Source organism: Mastomys coucha, unplaced genomic scaffold, assembly GCF_008632895.1.
Source record: "Mastomys coucha isolate ucsf_1 unplaced genomic scaffold, UCSF_Mcou_1 pScaffold7, whole genome shotgun sequence".
NCBI classification, from domain to species: Eukaryota; Metazoa; Chordata; class Mammalia; order Rodentia; family Muridae; genus Mastomys; species Mastomys coucha.
Genome location: NW_022196913.1, coordinates 38,558,301 through 38,578,897, shown reverse-complemented (window position 1 = coordinate 38,578,897; position 20,597 = coordinate 38,558,301). Strand labels below are relative to the sequence as shown.

General features: G+C 45.6%; 1 protein-coding gene across 2 annotated transcripts in view; it reads left to right on the top strand.

Moving 5' to 3' along the window:
• Positions 1–20,597, top strand: part of Slc22a23 (solute carrier family 22 member 23) — a 161,533-nt gene that overhangs the window by 105,378 nt on the left and 35,558 nt on the right. For both annotated transcript variants that reach the window (XM_031359170.1, XM_031359171.1), the window contains exon 4: positions 13,816–13,984. In XM_031359170.1, coding sequence (XP_031215030.1) covers positions 13,816–13,984 — 169 coding nt within the window. The remainder of the gene's footprint in view (positions 1–13,815; positions 13,985–20,597) is intronic.

Below are 20,597 nucleotides of genomic sequence, written 5' to 3'. Positions count from 1 at the left end.
CTTGAAGGTCAGTAACATTACTCAGCATCTATTTACTGAGCCCACACTTGGCACACAGCACCTCGTGCGTGGTAATCACAACATGACCTGTGAAGTCCCCTACTTAAGACCCAAGAACATTCTGCCCTCCGAGTCTTTGTTCCTTGATAAACACATGGACATGTGGACAACAGAAATTCACTGCAGAAATGGCTGAAAAGCTAAATTCCTGAGGCAGGACTTGGCTGAGGAGTGGGGTGTACTGGTATCCAACTGCCCATGGCCCATCCTCCTGTGCAGGCTATTGCACTGAGGACACCGTGAGCCAAAAAACCAAGATGGCACTCATCCCTAATCAGTCTCAGAACTGCTTCTACTCAAAGTATTTCAGTTGGTCTGGACAGAAAACCACCTACCAAAGCTTTCTGCCAGCATAGTCCCTCTCCACAGACCTGCTTCTTGAGCATGGCTTTCCCACTGCTGGCCTGATCCGACTCCCTGTTCAACTGGCTGGTGTTCCTAAGTTGACCACAGCACCAGAGGTCTCTCCCCATGTGGGGAGGGGAACACTCATTTTAACTGCCATGTGTCCTATCAGATCTGATTTCTGTTTTTATTGTAATCTCAATTTAAAACTAAACCCAAAGCGATCTTCGTTGCTTATGTTCTCCAAAGGCTTACCGCGAGGTCGGAGAGCCCGAGGCTTGGAACGGAGCCTTGCCTTTACCACCAACTGACTCCCTGACCTTATTTTCCCCTTTAATAAAATGAGATGGTTGGATGGGGATCAGTGGCTGCAGACTGGCAGCATGAGTCAGCCCCTGACCCTCGTCGTGTTTCGTGTGACCTCAGCTGTGTTTTATTTGCTAATTGAATTTCAAGATCTTTAAGCAAGGCAAGAGCTGGGGGTTTTGTTACGGGGCTCTCCTCTCACCCCCTCCGGTTCCACATGAGCCTTATCTGACTAGGACCCAACTCCAGCAGCCCTGCTCCATGTTCTCTGAGATTCCTTTCATCTGAAATAGAATTTTTCAATTTCTTTGTACCTCCAGGGCATTTTGTACCTCTGCCTGTCTTACTCTTTGGCACTGAAAGTTATGTTTTGGTGGGTTTTTTTTTTTTTCCTTCCAATAGAGAAAAGTCACACAGAGAAGCAAAGCCAACCTCTGAGGGTGCCAAGGCCGGTAGACCACGTGTTAGTATTAATAAGCCAGTGCTGCACAGAGAACATTAACCAGGGACCTCAGTGCTGGTGTGTGTGACAGTCCAGCTACACTACAGGCCCTACAATGCCCAGCGCCCTGCTTTTGGAGCAGTCCCTGGGAACTTATCAGAAATGTGATTCCAAGTTCATACTCTTAATTGAGTGGTTTTGTCCTCTCTAAAATGAGCTGGTAAACTAGCCCTCCCAGTTATGAGTAGGGGTCAGTAGCATATTTGTAGGACATGCCACAGTCATCCTAAATAAGAAATGCACTGGCGCCACTACAAAGTCTGTCACCCCAGTTTACTGGGCCCAGCCCCACTCTCTGAAAAGGTCTGAACAGAGGGCCATAGAACCTACATGTCCAACGTTGTCCCTGGTGAGGGTGCAGCAGCTGGAGTGTGGCCACGCAAATCTCCATGCCAAAGAACTCTTAAACTACTACAGGAACATGGGGAGGTAAGAGGCAGCAATCACCAACAGAGGGGGATTTGGCTATCACTCAGGGTACAATGACACTTGGGCTGGAGCCTGCTGGGCATGTGAACCTTAGCGAAGTCAGTTTAGCTAAGTGAATGATGGAGATGGCAGGTGGGGAGGTTAGAGACAGGGAAGGGGTCGGGAGCACACTGAGGCTGGAGTCATCCTGAAACACATTGCTTCTGCTCTGAGTGACATGGGAGCCCTCGGGTTGGTGGGATAGATGGCATGTGATAATGACATCCATCCTACAGAGGAACTGTGCTGCTCCTGCTGCTGTGGCCACTGCTGCCAAAATGACTACATTTTCAGGGTAAAGGAATGACCCTCACTGGAATATCAAATTCTTCTTTACAAAATAACTAACATTAAGAGCAATGGACAAGGAAAGATGGAAGGAAAAACCATACCATCTTTGCACTCCAAGTGAGGATGTTGATTCTGACCCTGGTTAGCAGAGGATGCTAAAGCCGGCGGAGAATGCTGATGGATATAGCTAGGACAGGAAGCTAAGGAGCAGCCTGTAAATCCACACAGCATCCTTGTCTTCAAGCTGAGTCATAACCTCCCCACTGCAGCTTGAAGCGCAGACACAACATTTGTAGAATCGCCTTCCGGAATTCTTGAATTAGTCAGACTTCCAGTTTAGAGACTAACCTGAGGCATAGGAGAGGAGATTAACAGTCCCATGGGGGAAGGGATTATGTCAGATCTGAGGCCACTGGGCTTCTTCATCAAGACTATTCCATGAGAAAAGCGGGCACAGGTAGCAGCAGCTCTAGAGGGAAGGAGACAGTAGATAGAAAATCTCTTAAATTAGAAGAGGGCTCCAAAACCTTTGGAACTGGATAGTTCTAAGCCACTATGTGGCATGTAGAGATACTTAGAATTGAACCTGGGTCCTTTATAAGATCAACAAGCACAAGAAAATTATTTTACAGATATATCTTTATTTTTAACGTGTGTGTGTATGTGTGTGAGTGTGTATGTGTGTGTGTGTGTGTTGGCACATGAATGTAAATGCAGGGATCTGGGGAGGCTACAGAAGGGCATTTGATCTCTTGAAGATGGACTAATAGTCAGAGGGGAGCCTCCTGATGTGGGTGCTGGGAGCTGAGTTCAGGTCTCCTGCAAGAGTAGCAGGCCATCTTAGCCTCTGAGCGATCTCTCTAGACCCAAGAAAGGTATCTTTTAAAGGCAGGTGCTACGTAAGATGGAGCAGTAAGGGTGTAACTCTGGTAGGATACTAGGCCAGCATATACCTAGACTGTGGGTTCTATCCCTAATACAAGAGTGGGAAGGAGAGGTAGAGACAGAGAGAAAAAGCACCTGACAATCTCACCAAATAATGACTGAAGTGCCAAAAAATCAGTTAAGACACTTGCCTGATGACCTGAGTTCAGTGCACATCATGGAAGGAAAAACCAACTCTCACAGTTGTCCCCTGGCCTCGTCACACATGCCGTGTCACACATGCTCTGGAAGTACATGCACATGTGTGGTTGCATGTACATGTATGCATGCATGTGTGCACACACACATACAGAGTAAATGAATTAAGAAAAAGAAGGAGGAGAAGAAGGAGAAGAAGAAGAATACACTAGAAGGATGCTGGTGATAAGAAATACAAGCTGGGAAATCCCCCATGCCTTCTGGCAGCTGGGGAACTAAGTGTGTTGATACGGGCACAGTTGGAAGGGATTGGGTGTTATTTTGTTGGCTAGCATTTCTCTAGGATTTCTAGCTCAAAGTCCTGTGAAGCTTCCCTCGCTGGGATGTATTCATTCATGCATGATCTCTTATTGAGTGTGAATTTGACCCATAGCAAAGCTAATGCCAAAGGAGTTGAGGGTGAAGAATCTTTAATGAGAAAACTAAATGGCAGCCTCCACACAGTGTTCTGGCCACTGCAGCCACCCAGCCCCCTCTGTAGTCCTTTATCTAGCTTAGAAACACACAGCAGAGAGACCTGGCATACAAGAACCACATTCATATGAAGTTGTTCTGATATTTAAAGTCATTCCTCTCCCTTACTTTCTCTGCTTCTATTAAATATTAGGAGTCTAAAAGTGTCCAATTCTTAAGCGCCTGTTGCCAAACATCACCCATTGTTTTTAAACAAAGGATGCTGTAAAGACCAAACACTGTGCGCATTTGAATTCTTGTTCCTCCTTTGAGCTATTGTAATATTAGTTTTAAAAGAAAGACGGAAGGCTGTGTGACGGAAGGAAGTGGATGTTATGGTTCGCCATGCCTTCACGGTTACTATTGCCTTTAGTTATTACAGCATATGGGTGCATGGTGTGGATCCTATATGCCAGGACAGCTTCCGTCAAGTCAACAACAAAGCTCACCCAAGATCACTTCTGTTGCAGAAATCTGAGAAGAGGGCAGAGTGCCGTAGCATATGCCTATAATCCCAGCACTGAGGAGGTTGTCCTGGTTAGGTTTATTGTCAGTTTAACACAAATTAAAGAACCTCAGTTTAGGAACTGCCTCCAACAGACTGGGTGTGGGGCATTTTGATGATGCTGGTTGATGTAGGAGGCCCCAGGTCACTATACTTAGGGCAGTACATCCCTAGGCAGGTGGGGCTGGGGTGTCTGAAAAAGCTAGCTAAACAAGCCAGCGGCCTGTGCTCCTCCATGGTCTCTGCTTTAGTTCTTGTCTCCGTTTCCTGCCTTGGCTTTCTTGAGGATGGACTGCATCCTAAAGGTAAATTAAATATTTTCTTTACTTTAGAAATCCATTTCTTTTGGGGGCTGGGGATTTAGCTCAGTGGTAGAGCCCTTGCCTAGCAAGGGCAAGGCCCTGGGTTCGGTCCCCAGCTACGGCAAAAAAAAAAAAATCCGTTGCTTTCGAATCATACATAATGTTGAGGCCATCCTGGGCTATAAAGCAAGACCCTGTCTCAAAATTAACCATCAAGAAAACAAAGCCCAGGTTGGAAGATGGCTCAGCAGTTAAGAGCACTGGTTGCTCTTACAGAGAACCTGGGTTCAGTTCCCAGAGAGGCAGCTTATGACCATCTATTTGTAACCTTATTTCCAGGGGGATCTGGCACCTTCTTCTGGCTTCCTCAGACACCAGGCACACATATGGTACACATACATACATGCAGGGAAAACATCCATACACATGAAATAAACAATAAAATTTTTTTATAAAATAGCAAAATTTTTAGCAATCTCCGAAAAAAAACACAGGTTATAAACACAAACAAACAAACAACAACAAAAACAGAGCAGGGCTAGAGAGATGGCTCAGCAATTATGAGCACTGGCTGCTCTTCCAGTGGTCCTGAGTTCAATTCCCAGCAACCACATGGTGGCTCACAACTATCTATGATGTGATCTGATGCCATCTGCTGGCATGCAGGTGTACGCGCAGACAGAGCATATAAAATAAATCTCCTCAAAAAGTTTAAAAATAGTTCTTTGGGTTGGAGAGATGGCTCAGCATTTAAGAGCTGAGTGATGGGATCTGATTCCCTCTTCTAGTGTGTGTGAATAATAAAATAATATTTGCATAAAATAATAAAATAGATAAATCTTTAAAAAAAAAAACAGAAGAATAAAGTGCTGTGCATTTTCTGTGCCCAGCCCATTCCTAGGCTCTAAAAAGCATCAGTGATCAGTCAGAGAAGGTCACCTCCTTAGAACCTAGATTCTGGCCCACAAATACACAGCTCTTGCCCTCATCAAAGGCATGGGCATCAAAGGCATGGGCAGTATAAGGACACTCACCTCAATTCTTTCCTTGCTTCTTTCTTGTAAGAGTTAAGGGAAGATTCTCAATCACTCTAAGCCTTAGAGTTCTGCTATGCAAAATGAGCACTAAAAGTCATATCTACATCACGGAACTGCGTTTTAAATGAGTTTAATGTATTTAAAAAATGCTTGCCGATACCCCTGGCCTACCATGCTCAGAATACTTGTAATATGGTAGGTACCATATCAGTAAGGCATTACCTCTTCAACTTGGCATCCAACTGTTCACATCTATATATGTCTGGCAGACAGTAGAATGTGACTTGTAGGAAATACTTAAAAGGTCCCCTGGCTTTCTCTTCTTTTCTCTGAAGGGAGAAAACCATTCTTTTCCAATCCTTTTGGTCATCTCAGTCAGTTGGCAGGTCTTAGCTAAGAGGAAAGATGAAGTCCTCTGGGAGGGAAGGCTTGGAGTTGTCATGATAATAGCAGCTTTCTACCGTGGGATGCTATTTGGGTCTCTGTGCCCAGCAATTTCGAGCTCTCTTGCTATAATAAGGATCCCACAATCACATGGCTGAAGATCTGGTCTCCAAGGTCTTAGAGCCTGTGCCCTTGCCCATGGCAGTAATCATTCAATGTTGCCTATACTTCCAGGCACAGCCTGGAAAGAGTCAGACAGGAAGGAGAGAGTTCTCAAACACAGAGCAGGACTCTTCAGTTTTCTCCCTCGCTGAGGAAGGGGCTTGGGGGTAGAGCTGGGAGGCAGAGGGCTACAAACATGATGGAACAAGCTTCTAGGAAAATGTTTCTCAACCTGTGGGCGATGACCCCCCATGGGGATTATGTATCAGATATTTACACTATAATTCAATACAGTAGCAAAATTATAGTTATAAGGTAGCAACAAAATAATTTTATGGTGGAGGGAAGGGGTGTCACCACAACATGAAGAACTATGTGAAAGGGTCACAGAATTAGGAAGGTTGAAAACTACTGTCCTAGGAGTATCTAGTGGGTCACCAGATGGGCTCAGTGGTCCCAAGTCTATACCAGGAGCTAGGATACAGGAAGTGGTGCCTGAAGGAGTAGGGTCTCCCCCAGGCTGAAGTGGGCTGCTAATCTATCTTAGGTCAGAGGAGCATGAGAGAGATGAGTCCATTCATTGAAAAGCCCTAACCTATATTGGGTTTTTTTCTTTTAATATTTTTTTAATGTATTTATTTATTATATGTAAGTACACTGTAGCTGTCTTCAGATGCACCAGAAGAGGGCGTCAGATCTCATTACGGGTGATTGTGAGCCACCATGTGGTTGCTGGGATTTGAACTCACGACCTTCTGAAGAGCAGTCGGTGCTCTTCCCTGCTGAGCCATCTCACCAGCCCCCTAACCTGTATTGGTAAAATGGAACTACACAACTTACTCTCTGAACCGAGTTGTCTTGAGCCTGGCAGGATTGTGGGCCTTTCACGTAAAAAATTTCCTGTGTCATTGCTCAACTTACCAGAAACAGTCAGTCAGTCTCTCTTTTTTTCTCTCACTCCCTCCCTTTCTCCCTCCCTCTTTCCCTCCCTCCCTCCCTCCCCCCTCTCTCTCTCTTTCTCTCTCTTTCTCTCTCTTTCTCTCTCTCTCCTCTGTTTCTCACTCTCCTGGTATACCATACATACCATCATTCAGAACTGCTCTTCCTGCATTCTTGTGTTAGAAAGAGCAATAGAAGAAAAGACACACCTAAGTGAGGGCTCCAAGTGGCATGCCTTAGGAAGGGACCTGTGTGACAGGGAGGAGGGGCAGCCCACGAGCCTCATCCCATCTGTACCCTCACACCTTGGGGACTGAACCCAAAGACTGTTTTCCCAGATAGTTTTTTTCCTCCCTCCTTTAGATTGCTCACTTTGGGCATGGATTGCAACAACACAGAAGAGTCAGAGCTCTATACAGACACAGTTCAGACTGTCCCATGTGTGGTGCAGCTACCGCACTCAGCGTAATTATCATTTCCAATTTACTCAAGGAAACAGAAGCACAAAGGTAACTTTCCTAGAACAGAAGGGGCAGAGCCTGTATTTGAACACCCGGCCTCCCACCCCTCCTCCCACCCACACACCAGCCATAGTCTTTACTTCAGCCAGTCCCGGCAAAGCACACTTTGTTCCAAGGACACAGATTCTAAGAATTTGTAGTTCTCTGGCTTCAATAGTGTCAGCCCGTTAATATATTCCTTTATTGCCAGCCAAGCTAAATCCAGAAGAACCCTGTGAACTCAGAGAATTCCAGGACACTTTATCCCAAGAGCGTGTACATTTCTCCCTACCTTCTGTCAGCAAACACAACATTTTAAAAACAAAGTCAAGGCTGCGAGTGTGGCTCAACTCAGCAACAGAGCCCTTGCCCAGCGTGTGCCATGTGAGGACCAGCTTCTACACCCAGTACCTCCAAAAATAAGTGTTTAGTAAAGAATAAAGGCTGTGTTCCACTTGGTGCTATAGGGAGTGGGGCTGGCTTTCCTACAATCAGTGTCAAAGGTCATGTACTGTCTGTTGTTTGCTTGTTTTCAACTAAATGCCAGGATTGCTGACTCCAGGGGAAAGTTAACTGAGTATGTCTGTCTGTGGGGCTTCCTAGGATGTGTGAAGAGAATGATAACCCCTTGCTAACTCTATCTCTGACAAGGTTGGGAATCCAGGTGAATGTTTTGTCAGCCCACACCAGCAGGAGCTCTGGGTCCCTGCTGGGGCTCTCTGGAGATAGCACAGCATTAATGGTTTAACACAGAAATGTCTTAAGCCAGTGATCCAGGCTCTAACAGGGACAGTACTTCATCCCTGACAGTGGTTCCAGCTGTCACTTAGGGTACCTCCGTCTACCATAGAGATGTCTTTCATAAACATGAAACACAGAGCATCTTTTAAACTATGAGCTGAGAGTGTTGCTCATCTGTACGGAGCTTGTTTGACATTTATCAATTCCTGGGTTCCATTGCCATTATTGAAAACAAGAAAAAGGAAAGAAAAGGTACATCATCTACAAGGAATGTCTAAAGCCACAGTTTGACATTAAAATCAGCAAAGCAACGAACAACTAACCAGGGCAAATATAAGTGGCCAAGGTTCTAAGTAAAGGGAAAGATACACCTTACAGTCTACACTTAGTTCGTGGACAGGCTAGAGGCATATCAGGTAAGAGCTTTCTCTAGTCCTGGCTCCTGGTGAATAGTGTCCTTTTAGCACCTTAACAAGGCTTTCTCTGCAGTTAGCCAGCAGCACTTATTACTAGGCCATAGTATGTAGCAGCCATAAAAATGCCTCATCTTGGTGGAGCTGGATCCTACTGATGGCTGCACCCACCCTCAGACTCTGTGTAGCCAGCATGCTTGGTTCCTGCTAGCTCTGCTTTGACACCATCACTTTAAGGGGCAGGCAGTGTTTGGTCTATGATCCACCTGTATACACAACCTTGCTGCACTACTGTGCCAGAAGGAGGGATTTCCCAGTGGGTGGGGCGTCAGGAGCTGTTTGTTCCCCTTTCATATTCCTGGTGGGGTGGAGGTAGATAGGACAGAACCCCGTTCCTCTCTCCTCGACCTTCTTATTCCCAAAGTGAGCTTGGACAGCAGGCTTCCTGGAGGTTCCATATGCCCCTGTAGCAGCTGTACTGCCATCTCATAGCAACCTGTCTTGGATGCTTTCCTTCTCCCTCCCCCTCCTACCTCTCCCTCCCTCTCCCTCCCTCTCCCTCCTCTCTCTCCATTATCCCCAGAAGTGACAGCTTTGGCAACACAACTTACTTTTCTCCCAAGAAATTTGTGCCAGTTTGTAAAAAAAGAAAAAGGCAGATTTTCTTGAGTTGTAGCCTCTGAACAAGGCCATAATTCCTACAGAGCTGTCCTCACAACCTAGACTCAAGCAGTCCTGGCCACAGTTCCCATTATTTATTGACCAAAGGCCTCCGCTTCATCTTACAGGATGTTCAGTTCTCAGAATGTTCAGCAATTTCTATGCCTATCAGCAAAGCATTGCTAGTGTATTGGTTACTTTTCTCAACGCTCTGACAGAAGCTGCCTAAGGAAGGGCTCCTTGGGGCTCACGGTTGGAAGGACGCCGTGCTGAAGAGTGTCTCTGGCTATGGGGGCCTAGTATGGGGCTTCTGATCACATGAAAGCTGCCTGAGTGACTGCTCCAAACTGTAGATCAGTGTGTGGGACTAGGCATTCCCAAGAGAGCTGTGCTGAATGAATTGATTGATAGTCTCAAGCCCTTCCTTGTGTGTGGAAGGGCAGATTCCTGAAAGTTAGGCAAGAACCAAACCCTGCCAACGTTGTGCTGCTTTCTTCCTGTTAACCTTAGCGGCCTCCGTGGGTCTTTTTTTCCTCTGTGGTTTTTACCTGACCTCTTAAAAGAAATCCTTCATTGCATCTAGTGTGCATATCTGAGTTTCCACCATCACTGTTTCTGAGGTTTTGGGCCATTATGATGTTTAAAATAAGGGTCATCTGAGCACGATAAGCCATGTGGTACTAAAGCATCCTTCAGACGAGTGAAATACCACTGAGCAAGCACGGCAAGGGCTTATGCAGAGTGGACATGTAGGAAGGAGGAGTGAATCACTCTCATGGAGTGGAGTGGCATGTGAGTTACCCTGAAAACTGAGACACAGTTGAGTGTTAAGAAGCCAGGAAACAGCATGGATATTGTCAGACGGGGTGATTCACCTCCATGGAGTTCAGTGGCATTGAGGTCAACCTGAAAGCTGAGACATCACTTAATGACTAGCAAGTGGGTAACTTATATACCATGGATATGTTGTACAGAGAAATCACACATGCACACACACACACACACACACACACCTGTGGCCTATGATGGCATGGCAGTCAATCTGAAAACTGGACATCACTGAGTGACTAGTTAACAGGTGACTTTCACAGCATGGGTATGTTAGGCAGAGAATGGATTCACCCCACTGGTTCCATCCTGCCTCTCAGAACTATGTATACGTTAAAAACAAACTGATTGTACAGCAATGAGTTTGCTCAGTGGATGAGACTACTTAATGTACAAGCCTAGCAACCTAATCCTAGACACCCGTATAAAGGTGGAAGGAGGGAGAAGCCAGACTACAGAGTTGTTCTCTGACATCTACAAGTATAGTGGGGCATGACGCCTACATCACACTGTGTGCATGTACACACACTATAGATCAGTTCTCAAACTATGAGTCGTGACCCCTTTAGAGGTCGATTGACCCTTTCACAGGTGTCACCTAAGACCATCAGAAACCTCAGATAAAACTACAGTTAGGAAGTAGCAATAAAAATAATTTTATGGTTGGGGGTCACCACAACATGAGAGACTGTATTAAAGGGGCACAGGATGAGGACCACCTCTATAACTATTTTTAAAACATATAGGTTCTTCATTTATGGGATTTTCATTTAATATTTTCAGATTGTGGTTGCCTGTAAGAAACCGAAATGTGGGAAATAAAATCACAGACAATGGGGCACTACTGTAGTTGTAGATATTTCCAAATAACTGTGTCACTAAATTAAAGAACAGTAGTGAAGAGAAGAGCAACAAGCAATGCATGGGCTCCTGTGCTAGCACACTCACTAGCACAAAGGCATCATCAGGCTGCTGCAACAACCCTCTGACTTTTTGTTTTGTTTTGTTTTGTTTTGTTTTGTTTTGTTTTGTTTTGTTTTTGAGACAGGGTTTCTCTGTGTAGCCCTGGCTGTCCTGGAACTCACTTTGTAGACCAGGCTGGCCTTGAACTCAGAGATCCGTCTGCCTCTGCCTCCCAAGCACTAGGATTAAAGGAGTGCGCCATCACCGCCGGGCCCTGATTTTTTTTTCCTATTTTTTTTTATTAGATGTTTTCTTTATTTACAATATCTCCTTTCCCAGGTCCCCCCCCCAAGAGAAAAGAAAAAAAATAAATTAAATTAAAAAAACAAAAACTAAAACAATCCCCTGTTCCCTCCCCCACCCTCCGCCTCCCCCTTCCCCACTCACCATCCCACCCGCTCCTGCTTCCTGGCCCTGGCATTCCCCTACACTGGGGCATAGAACCTTCACAGGGCCAAGAGCCTCTCCTCCCATTGATGACCAACTAGGCCATCCTTTGCTACATATGCTGCTGGAGTCATGAGTACCCCCACCCATGTGTACTCTTTGGTTGGAGTTTTAGTCCCTGGGAGCTCTGAGGATACTAGTTAGTTCATATTGTTGTTCGTCCTAAGGGACTACAAACCCTTTAGCTCCTTGGGTCCTTTCTCTAGCTCCTTCATTGGGGACCCTGTACTCAGTCCAGTGGATGGCTGTGAGGCTCTACTTCTGTATTTATTAGTCAGGCACTGTCAGAGCCTCTCAGGAGACAGCTACATCAGGCTCCTGTCAGCCAGCACTTGCTGGCATCCACAATAGTGTCCAGATTTGATGATTGAATATGGTAAGGATTCCCAGGTGGAGCAGTTTCTGAATTGTCTTTCCTTTAGTCTCTGCTCCATAGTTACTCTCTACAACTCCTTCCATGGGAATTTTGTTCCCCCTTTTAAGAAGGAACGAAGTATCCAGACTTTGTCTTCCTTCTTAAGTTTCTTATGGTTTGAGTTTGCAATAAGGACACATGCTCCACTATGTTCATAGCAGCCTTATTTATAATAGCCAGAAACTGGAAACAACCCAGATGTCTCTCAACAGAGGAATGGATACAGAAATTGTGGTACATCTACACAATGGAGTACTACTCAGCTATTAAAAACAATGAATTTATAAAATTCTTGGGGAAATGGATGGACCTGGAGAATATCATGAGTGAGATAACTCAATCACAAAAGAACACAAATGGTATGCATTCTCTGATAAGTGGATATTAACCTAGAAGATCGGAATACACAAAGTATAAACCGGCTCTGACTTTTTAAAAGGGCCACAGCTGCCCTAAGTCTTCTCCCCCTGCATCTGTCTGTAGCAAGCCTCCAATGCCAGGCCTGCTCCAGTAGATGTGGAGTCCTGGTTTCTCTAACAAGTCTACTTATGCTTAATGAGAGAAAGGAGAAATCACAGCTGGTATCCTGTTCAGAAAGACTTTTCTTTATTATTTTGGAGAGCAGAAATGTCACACCTCACTGCGCTAAGAAATACAGCTCAAGGGAGCTTGTGATGTGACCCAGAGAGGGACAGCATCCCAGCCAATGGCCCAGGAAGGAATCCTCTTTTTTTTCCTAGTTAAATGTCAAAAATGCTCTTTCTAAGCTCTATCCAGTAAGATCGGGTTCCTCCTCTGTTCAGCAGCGATGCTAATGGCTATTTGTAGCCAAGAAAGAGTAGAAATTGCTGACAGGATTCTATTTCTTCTGCAACGAGCTGTTGTAGGTGCTGGCTGGCACGGTGCCCCGTGTTCCTTAGGACTGATCATATCCTTGCTGCCACGTGTGATTTATCCATTCTCCATTTCATCTGTCCACTGCTGACTGCTTTTGACCTCCTGCCCTGCCGTAGTCTCTGGACAGCCAGCAGATAGGCTGTTGTAACCAAGCCATGGGGACAAGCTTTGAAACAGTGACCATTATACAATGCAGAAAAAGAACAGCAAATAAATTTACATGGTGTGTAGGTAGGTGTGTGTGTGCATGTGCGTGTGCATGTGCATGCGTGTGTGTGTGTGTGTGTGTGTGTGTGTGTGTGTGTGTGTGTGAGCATGTGTGTGAGCGTGTGTGTGTGTGTGTGTGTGTGTGTGTAGAACCCAGCTATGTTTTTCTAGTATGAAGGACTACTATTATAGGGATTCATGTATTAGGGTCTATATTGATTGCCCCATGAGTACTACAGACAGTTCAAAAGTTTGGGGACTTACCTTATTTATAAAAGGTCAAAATCAGAAAACAGGTTCTTGTAAACAGAAGGGACCATTGGTGGGTCTTGATCAGCAGGATTTGGGAATTCCTGCTAGGTTATAGTGTGCCCCAAGTGGCTTTGCTTTTGTGCCATGTGGTCAGTCTGTTTTGTTTTCTTCACTGGGTACTGCTGGTGTAGGACAAGGAGCAAAGGATGGCTGTGGGCCAGGGAGTGAGTAGAGAGAGCTTGCAGAGGCTGAGAGGGCCCCTGTGTACAAGCAAGGTTGGAAGGAAAGGTGAAGCCATGGCAGCAAGGAGACCTACTGGACAGCAAGCTATACGATGCCAAAGAGCAAAGGAAAGAGGATAATGAGAGACGCAAATTCCATCTCCAGCAGCAGCAGCACCACATCTTAGCTCCTGAGCTAAGGACTTCTAAATGCACCAACCTTCCCACCAGCTCATTCTATGACCTTGAGCAACGACCTTCCTCTCTTCTCCATCAGGCCTCAGTTGCCCCATGTATCCAATGACATCCCAGGGTTCTTCGGGCACCAGGCAAGCATGTGGCACTCAATCTACTTTATTATTTCTGTTTTCTAGGAATAGAGCTATGCCCTCCAGGAAAACGGTTCATTATTACCATGGTGGCAAGTTTCGTGGCCATGGCAGGCCAGTTCCTCATGCCGGGGCTGGCTGCGCTGTGCCGGGACTGGCAGGTGCTGCAGGCCCTCATCATCTGTCCCTTCCTGCTCATGCTGCTCTACTGGTCGTGAGTACTCTTCATTATGTAACATAACACATCACACATGCACCTGGCTGCAGGCCTGACCTCCTCTGTGTTAACATGTTTTTCCTGACAAGGTCTCACCTCAAATAAGTCTTTCTCAACACACTCCTCTCAGATACACACATTCTCTGTCTGTCTCTGTCTCTCTCTCTCTCTGCCCCCCCCACCCCGTGTGTGTGTGTGTGTGTGTGTGTGTGTGTGTGTGTGAAGTGTTTACATTGTTCATAATGTTGAATGAGACCCTCTGTGCCGTGCCCTAACCCCAATGGCTGACAATCTATGCCATCACACTAACCTGCTTCTTATCTTAAGAAGAATACCTATAAATGGATGTGCAAGTTGGTGGGAAGGTTTTGTGTTAGGATGGGACATGTGGAGGGAGGTGCTGAATGAGTGATTATAAAAAGCTCCCTGTCTTCTCTGGTTAGGGGTGAATGAATTTCAGTTCAAATCTGGCTCATCCTCTGTGTTTGCAAATAAAGACTTACTGGAAGACAGTCATTCTCATATTCTCATATGCATTGCCTATACTTACTATGTCAGCAAGGGTAGAGCCCACACAGCTGAAAATACTTATCAGATCCTTTAAAAACAAACAAACAAACAAACAAACAAAATGTATCTGCCATGCTCCCCAAAGCACAGTGAATTGAGCTGCTTGAACTTGCCTTCCTACTATGATGGACTGAAACTTTCTGATGGGAGATCCCTCCCTCGAGCTGTTTCTGTCAGGTTCTTGGTCAGTGACTCAAAAACAACAAATACATTCAAGAGCTCCATTCTAGCCCATGGGCAGGCACCCAAACACAGATCCCTAGACAGATTTCAGGTTTGGAAACCTCATGCTGCCTCTGTGACTGCTCCGTTGGAACCCTCTCGTTCCAGTGCAGCTCAGCACTGTACTTTTGAAGTGATTCATTTCACTCAGTAACCGTGTACTTATAGAAAGACCCATGTCTGTCTGTCTTTCTGTCTACCATGCCCCATGCTTAGTTTGGGCTAGGACAGCCCCAGCCACTTGTCCCAAACCTCTCTAATTCTCTACTTTGACAGCTCTATGAAAAGTGGGTCACAATCATTCTATCTCAGGGGTTGTTTTAAGACTGAAATGATGTATCCAAAAGGATGCATGCAAGAACAATCTAGAGGGAGACTTGGGGACAGAGCCTAAAGTCCTTCCACTGAACAGACATGTAACCTTTGGCAGGTTGTTTAACCTCTGGTCCTCAAGTCCATCAGTGCCCTTAAGGCATAACAGTAAATAATTGGGTTGGGAGAATTAATACAGACACCTTAACTGATGCCTGTTACCTAGCATCACATATGTTAATGGTTATAATCAACATAATTATATTTTATATCTACATTGATAATATTGATATATATATATCAAATATTAATGCTATTTGGCATGTGTTAGGTCTTAATTTCCCACAAGTATTAGCTGCTACTGCCACGGTTGTATCACCCTTAATAGAAACCTTGTGTGGAAGCAGCAATAATTGTCAGGAGACATGTATCCCTCTCTTCCCTACTAGCCTTTAAAGGCGCCACAAGAGTCAGTGGCTTTGACGACTGTGTGGGTGCCTGCCCTTTATCATCACCTCTCTCATTACCGCTGTCCTGCCATCTCCTCCTGTTGGCTCCGTTCTTTGATAAGCTCCAGTGACTGCTGGAGGGAGAGGTAAATGGTAGTAGCATCCGGCCAGCACAACCAGCTGTTGGTAGCAAAGTACAGAGAGTGACACATTTTCCTTAACAAGGAAGTATTTACTGCCTGCATTCAGGGTGCCCAGCAGGATGCTTGGTGGCTGCTAGCTCTCGAAGGAGCAGACTCAGAAGCCCAGAAGCTAAGCAAATCAGTTGCCCAGTGCAGATCCTCAAGCCAAAAGCTGTGGTGGTAGCAAGCTATAAAGATAAAGGTGTGGAAGGGCTCTTGTCAAGATGGTAGACGGGAAGTGAGCATAGAGAAACCTCCAAGGATTTACCCTGAAGAACCTACCTGCCTCCTCACAAATTTCCAGAACCTTCTAAAAATAGTGCCACCGATTGGGAATAGAGTGTTTAAAACATGAGCCTGTGGGGACGCTTCAGATTTAAACTGTAACCCCCCTGTGATTTGGATGTGGGGTTTTTCCACACCCATTCTTATGCCAGGAGCTTGGTTTTCAGTATAATGGTGTTGGTAGGCAGTGGGACCTTGCAGGGGTTGGGGTCTTGTGGTTTGGTGATTAGAAGTATGCCCATAGAATGAATTGACACTGATCTCACAGAGCAAGTGACTGACCCCTAAACCTCTCTGGCATCTCCCTCATCATGTGATTTCTGTCACACACATTCTATTCTTATGCTTCCACCCACCTGAGGTCCTCACCAAATATCTAACCAAGCCCCGTCTTGAACTTTCAGTCTTACAAACTATGGGCTTTGTGTGCCGCCCTGGCATAGACATTTTGTTTTAGCAACAGAGAAAGGTCTAAATACAGGCTTGGTGTACAATTAGAACTGAGCTCCTTGAATAAAGCCAAGAATCAAAGACTAGAAAATCTTTGCTCACCACAGGGTCTCCACCCACAGCTAGCTGACTCCCTGAACTGTAGACAGAAAAAGATTCTCTCAGGAAAAAAAAAAAAACCCAAAGCTTTGAAGTCTGTACTACGCATGTGCATGCGCATGCATGCACAAATTTTAGCCACTTGCCAAGGCTGAGATGTGGACCTTCTAAAGTTAACAAAGCCTCTGAGGAGACACACAAGGCTCACACAGAAGAAAATTATTGACAAGGATGAGCTCACAGGCAAAATTCATACATTCATGCGGGAAGGTGTTATGAAGGCCAAAAACTGTAGACTTGGGAGTTTGCCTCTCAGAGACCACAGAGCACAGAATAATCTGAAAGGAAAATTAGCTATTATTTGAGTGCCTACCCCAGGATGCTATTATTATTCTAGATATGGCACCTGCACACAAACAAGGTGTTACTCTCCGAAAATACAGAAGGCAGGCACAGGTGAAATGGAGCCCATAGATCACAGCCCCACCCCACCCCCAAATAAGCCAGGAAGAGGCTTGTCTTAGGGTTACTATTCCTGTGATGAGTCACCATGACCAACTTGCATAGGAAAGTGTTTATTTCCCTCACAGTTCCATGTAACAGCTCATCATCAAAAGCAGTGAGGGCAGGACCTCAAACAGGGCAGGAGCTGATGCAGAGGCCATGGAGGGGTGCTGCTTACTGGCTTGCTCTTCATGCTTGCTCAGCCTGCTTTCTTATAGAACCAGGACTATCAGCCCAGTGATGGCATGACCCACAATGGGCTAGATCTCCCCACATCCATTACTAATTAAGAAAATTTCCTCCAGGCTTGCCTACAACCCGTCTTATGCAGGCATTTTCTCCACTTGGGGCTCCTTCCTCTCAGATGACTTTAGCTATGTCAAGTTGACATAAAACTACCCAGTACAACTGACCACTTGTCGACTTGGCACACAAACTCATCACCGTAAAGCCACAATCTTTCCCTTCTAGTTCATCCCCAAGATCACATATTAATATAAACACTGCAATATAAAACATTTTACAAACTTAAAAAGGCCCACAATCTTACAAACTCAAACACTTTAAAAAGTTAAGTCTCTTAATAGAAAAAAAAATCTAGTCTCTCAATTGTGAGAGATCATAATCAGAAATAGGTTTAATACTTTCTTACTTCGAGAGGAAAAAAAAATCAAGGCACAGTACAATCAAAGCAAAGCAAAACTGAATTCCAACTGTGTAAATACTCAATGTCCAATGTCTGGGACCCACTCACAATCTTCTGGATGCTTCCAAGGGGCTTGGGTCAATTCTCTGGCTCTGCCCTCTGCAGCACTCACAGTTTGTCTTATAGGCTTGAGCAGTCTCCACTCCACTGCTACTGCTGTTCTTGGTTCTGGCATCTCTAAGATGCTGGGGTATCTACTGTAACTGGGCTTCACTTTCATCCATAGCCCCTCCTGGGTTCTCTTCATGTTACTAAGCCTCAACTTTTCCATGACCCCTTCAATGCTGGGGCTTCAACTGCTACTGAGGCTACACCCTCCCCAGTGGCCTATCCCAGTCTCTCACATTTCTGATCCTCAGCTGCTCTTCATGCCCTCTTCAGTCTTTAAAACCAGTACCTTCTGGGTAGCTTTTATATTATCAAGTTCAGCTGCCAGCATGAGGTACAACCTTGGCTCTCTCTGAAACCCAGCTTCTGTGTGCCAGCCCTGAGGAAACACTTCCCAAAAGACTTCACCTCAGTGATGTTGGTCTCTTGTTAATCATAACCGATTCTTCAGCTCCAGCTGACCAGACACCAAAAATTCTTCATACAAATTGCCCAGTAGAATCTTTGCTTTCCTCCGAAATTTCCCAAGCCAGGCCTCTATCATCTGTACTGTTCTCGACATTCTTATCTTCCAAGCTCCTATAGATCAGCTCACCAAACTTAAAACACTCAATGGCTTTTCTGGCCCAAAGTTCCAAAGTCCTTCTACAGTCCTCCCAACAACATTGTGAGGTCTGTCACAGCAATACTCTACTATTCCAGTAACAATGCCTTTCCTAGTTAGGGTTTCTATTGCTGTGAGGAAACATCACAACCAAAGCAAGTTGGGGAAGCAAGGGTTCCTTTGGCTTACATTTGCTTATCACTGTCTGTCACTGAAGGAGGTCAGGACAGGAACTCAAACACAGCAGGAACATGGAGGCAGGAGCCCATGCAGAGGCCACAGAGGAGTGCTGCTTACTGGCAGGCTTGCCTAGAGCCCAATCTTTTGAAGATAGTTTCTTAACTGAGGTTCCCTCTTCTCAGATGACTTTAGCTATGTCTAGTTGACATAAAACTACTGACAACACCTATGCTTTGAGAATATCTATCCTTTTGTCCTGTTGGATAGAGGCAGCCACTGTGCTTTGGGCTGTGTGATGTAAGGCAATGCCTACACAGTGGACAGTAGACTCACCTGAAGGTCTCATTAGGGAGGTGTTTTGGAAGTGACCACAGTGCAGTTTGTTAATCTGGCTCATGAGAGTAAGAGAGGAAGCTGGGGTTGTGTCTTTGGATAGGAGGGGCTCATAGGGAGCCCAAGGTCCTCTTTCCATTGGAGTCTGGGGATGATGGATGAGGTTGGCTGCTGCAGAGATCCCAGTGCTGAAGGCAATGGAGGAAGAAGGTGTTCTCAAATGTTAATTTTACAGTTATCTAGGTAAGGTGGAGCCAAGAGATCTGCAGGTGTTCATAAGAAAAAGTAGTTTCTTGCTCACAGTTCTGAAGAGGAGGGGTCACACAACATCCCATATGGCCATATGAGGAAGTACCCGAAAACAGAGGGGAGGAGGAGAATACAAGGTGTACAGGAGCCTTTATTGTAATTTCTTCAGGAAAGATCAGATGAGGCATAGTAGGAAGGTTAGGGATTAGCTAGTATGGGGGCATAGAGCTGTCCCCAGCTGTCTGCTACTCAGCCCTGAGGTTATCATAGAAGGTGGGTAGCTGCTTGATATAAGAGTCTGATCTAGGTCTAGGAGGTTGTTAAGGTACGGCCTCTAGATTGGTTAATTTGTATGTGAAACATGAAGTTGAGCCTCTTAGTATTATTAAGAATGAGTTAACCTTTGGCAGAGCTGGACAGGATGCTCTAGGATGAGCAAGGCCTCCACACATCCAGACATTGGCAAGTTAAGAGGCATGCTTAACATAAAGCCAGCCCTATACAAGTGCGAGGACAAGGCTACCAGGACAAGACAGCATAAGTAGTGTGACTTTGGCAAAGATTTTCCTGAGTGCAGGTGCCCTTTGGTGATTGGAAGGTCTGTGTGACATGGGCTCTGGGGGAGGATTTCTACCCCACCCCCACCAGGAGTGAGTCTGAGAACCAAAGAGCTGCTTGGGGATGCTTTCAGCTCATGTTACCCTTGGGTGAGGTAGAACCAGCTGACATTTCTCTGTGGGCTGGAGATGAAGGAGGTGATGCAGAAGGCAAGGGATGAGGGGTGCAGAGAGAACAAGGGTGAGCTTGCTTGTGGGTGGGCACCCCAGGGTGCTGCACAGAGGCACTTAAGTACTCTGTCATGAAGCAGGTACAGAAGAGACTATACCTGTGAGTGGGAGCAGTCAAAGGTAAGTAAAGGTATCTGCAGCCTCCATGCTTCCTGTCTTAGGGCCAAGTAGAAATAATTTCTTAGTCGTTTGCTTAACCGTTCATTAGTCCTTAGGAAAGGGCAGCACGGCTTAGTCCTAATCCAGAAGAATGTCATATCGACCCATCCTTTTCCCAGGTAAACCCTTCCAGCCTCACCACACACAAATGAATGAGCAGAATAAAAGTCAAGATCTGGGCTGGAGAGATGGCTCAGTGGTTAAGAACACTGAGCAACCACATGGTGGCTCACAACCATCTGTAATGAGCTCTGATGCCCTTTTCCCATGGGTCTGAAGACAGCTACAGTGTACTTATATATAGTAAATAAAATCTTTTTTTTTAAAAAAAATCAAGATCTAGAACACCAGAGGGCAGAAGAATAAGAGGGATTCTGCCAAGTGAAGCAGGAAGATGGGGGGGGGGGGGG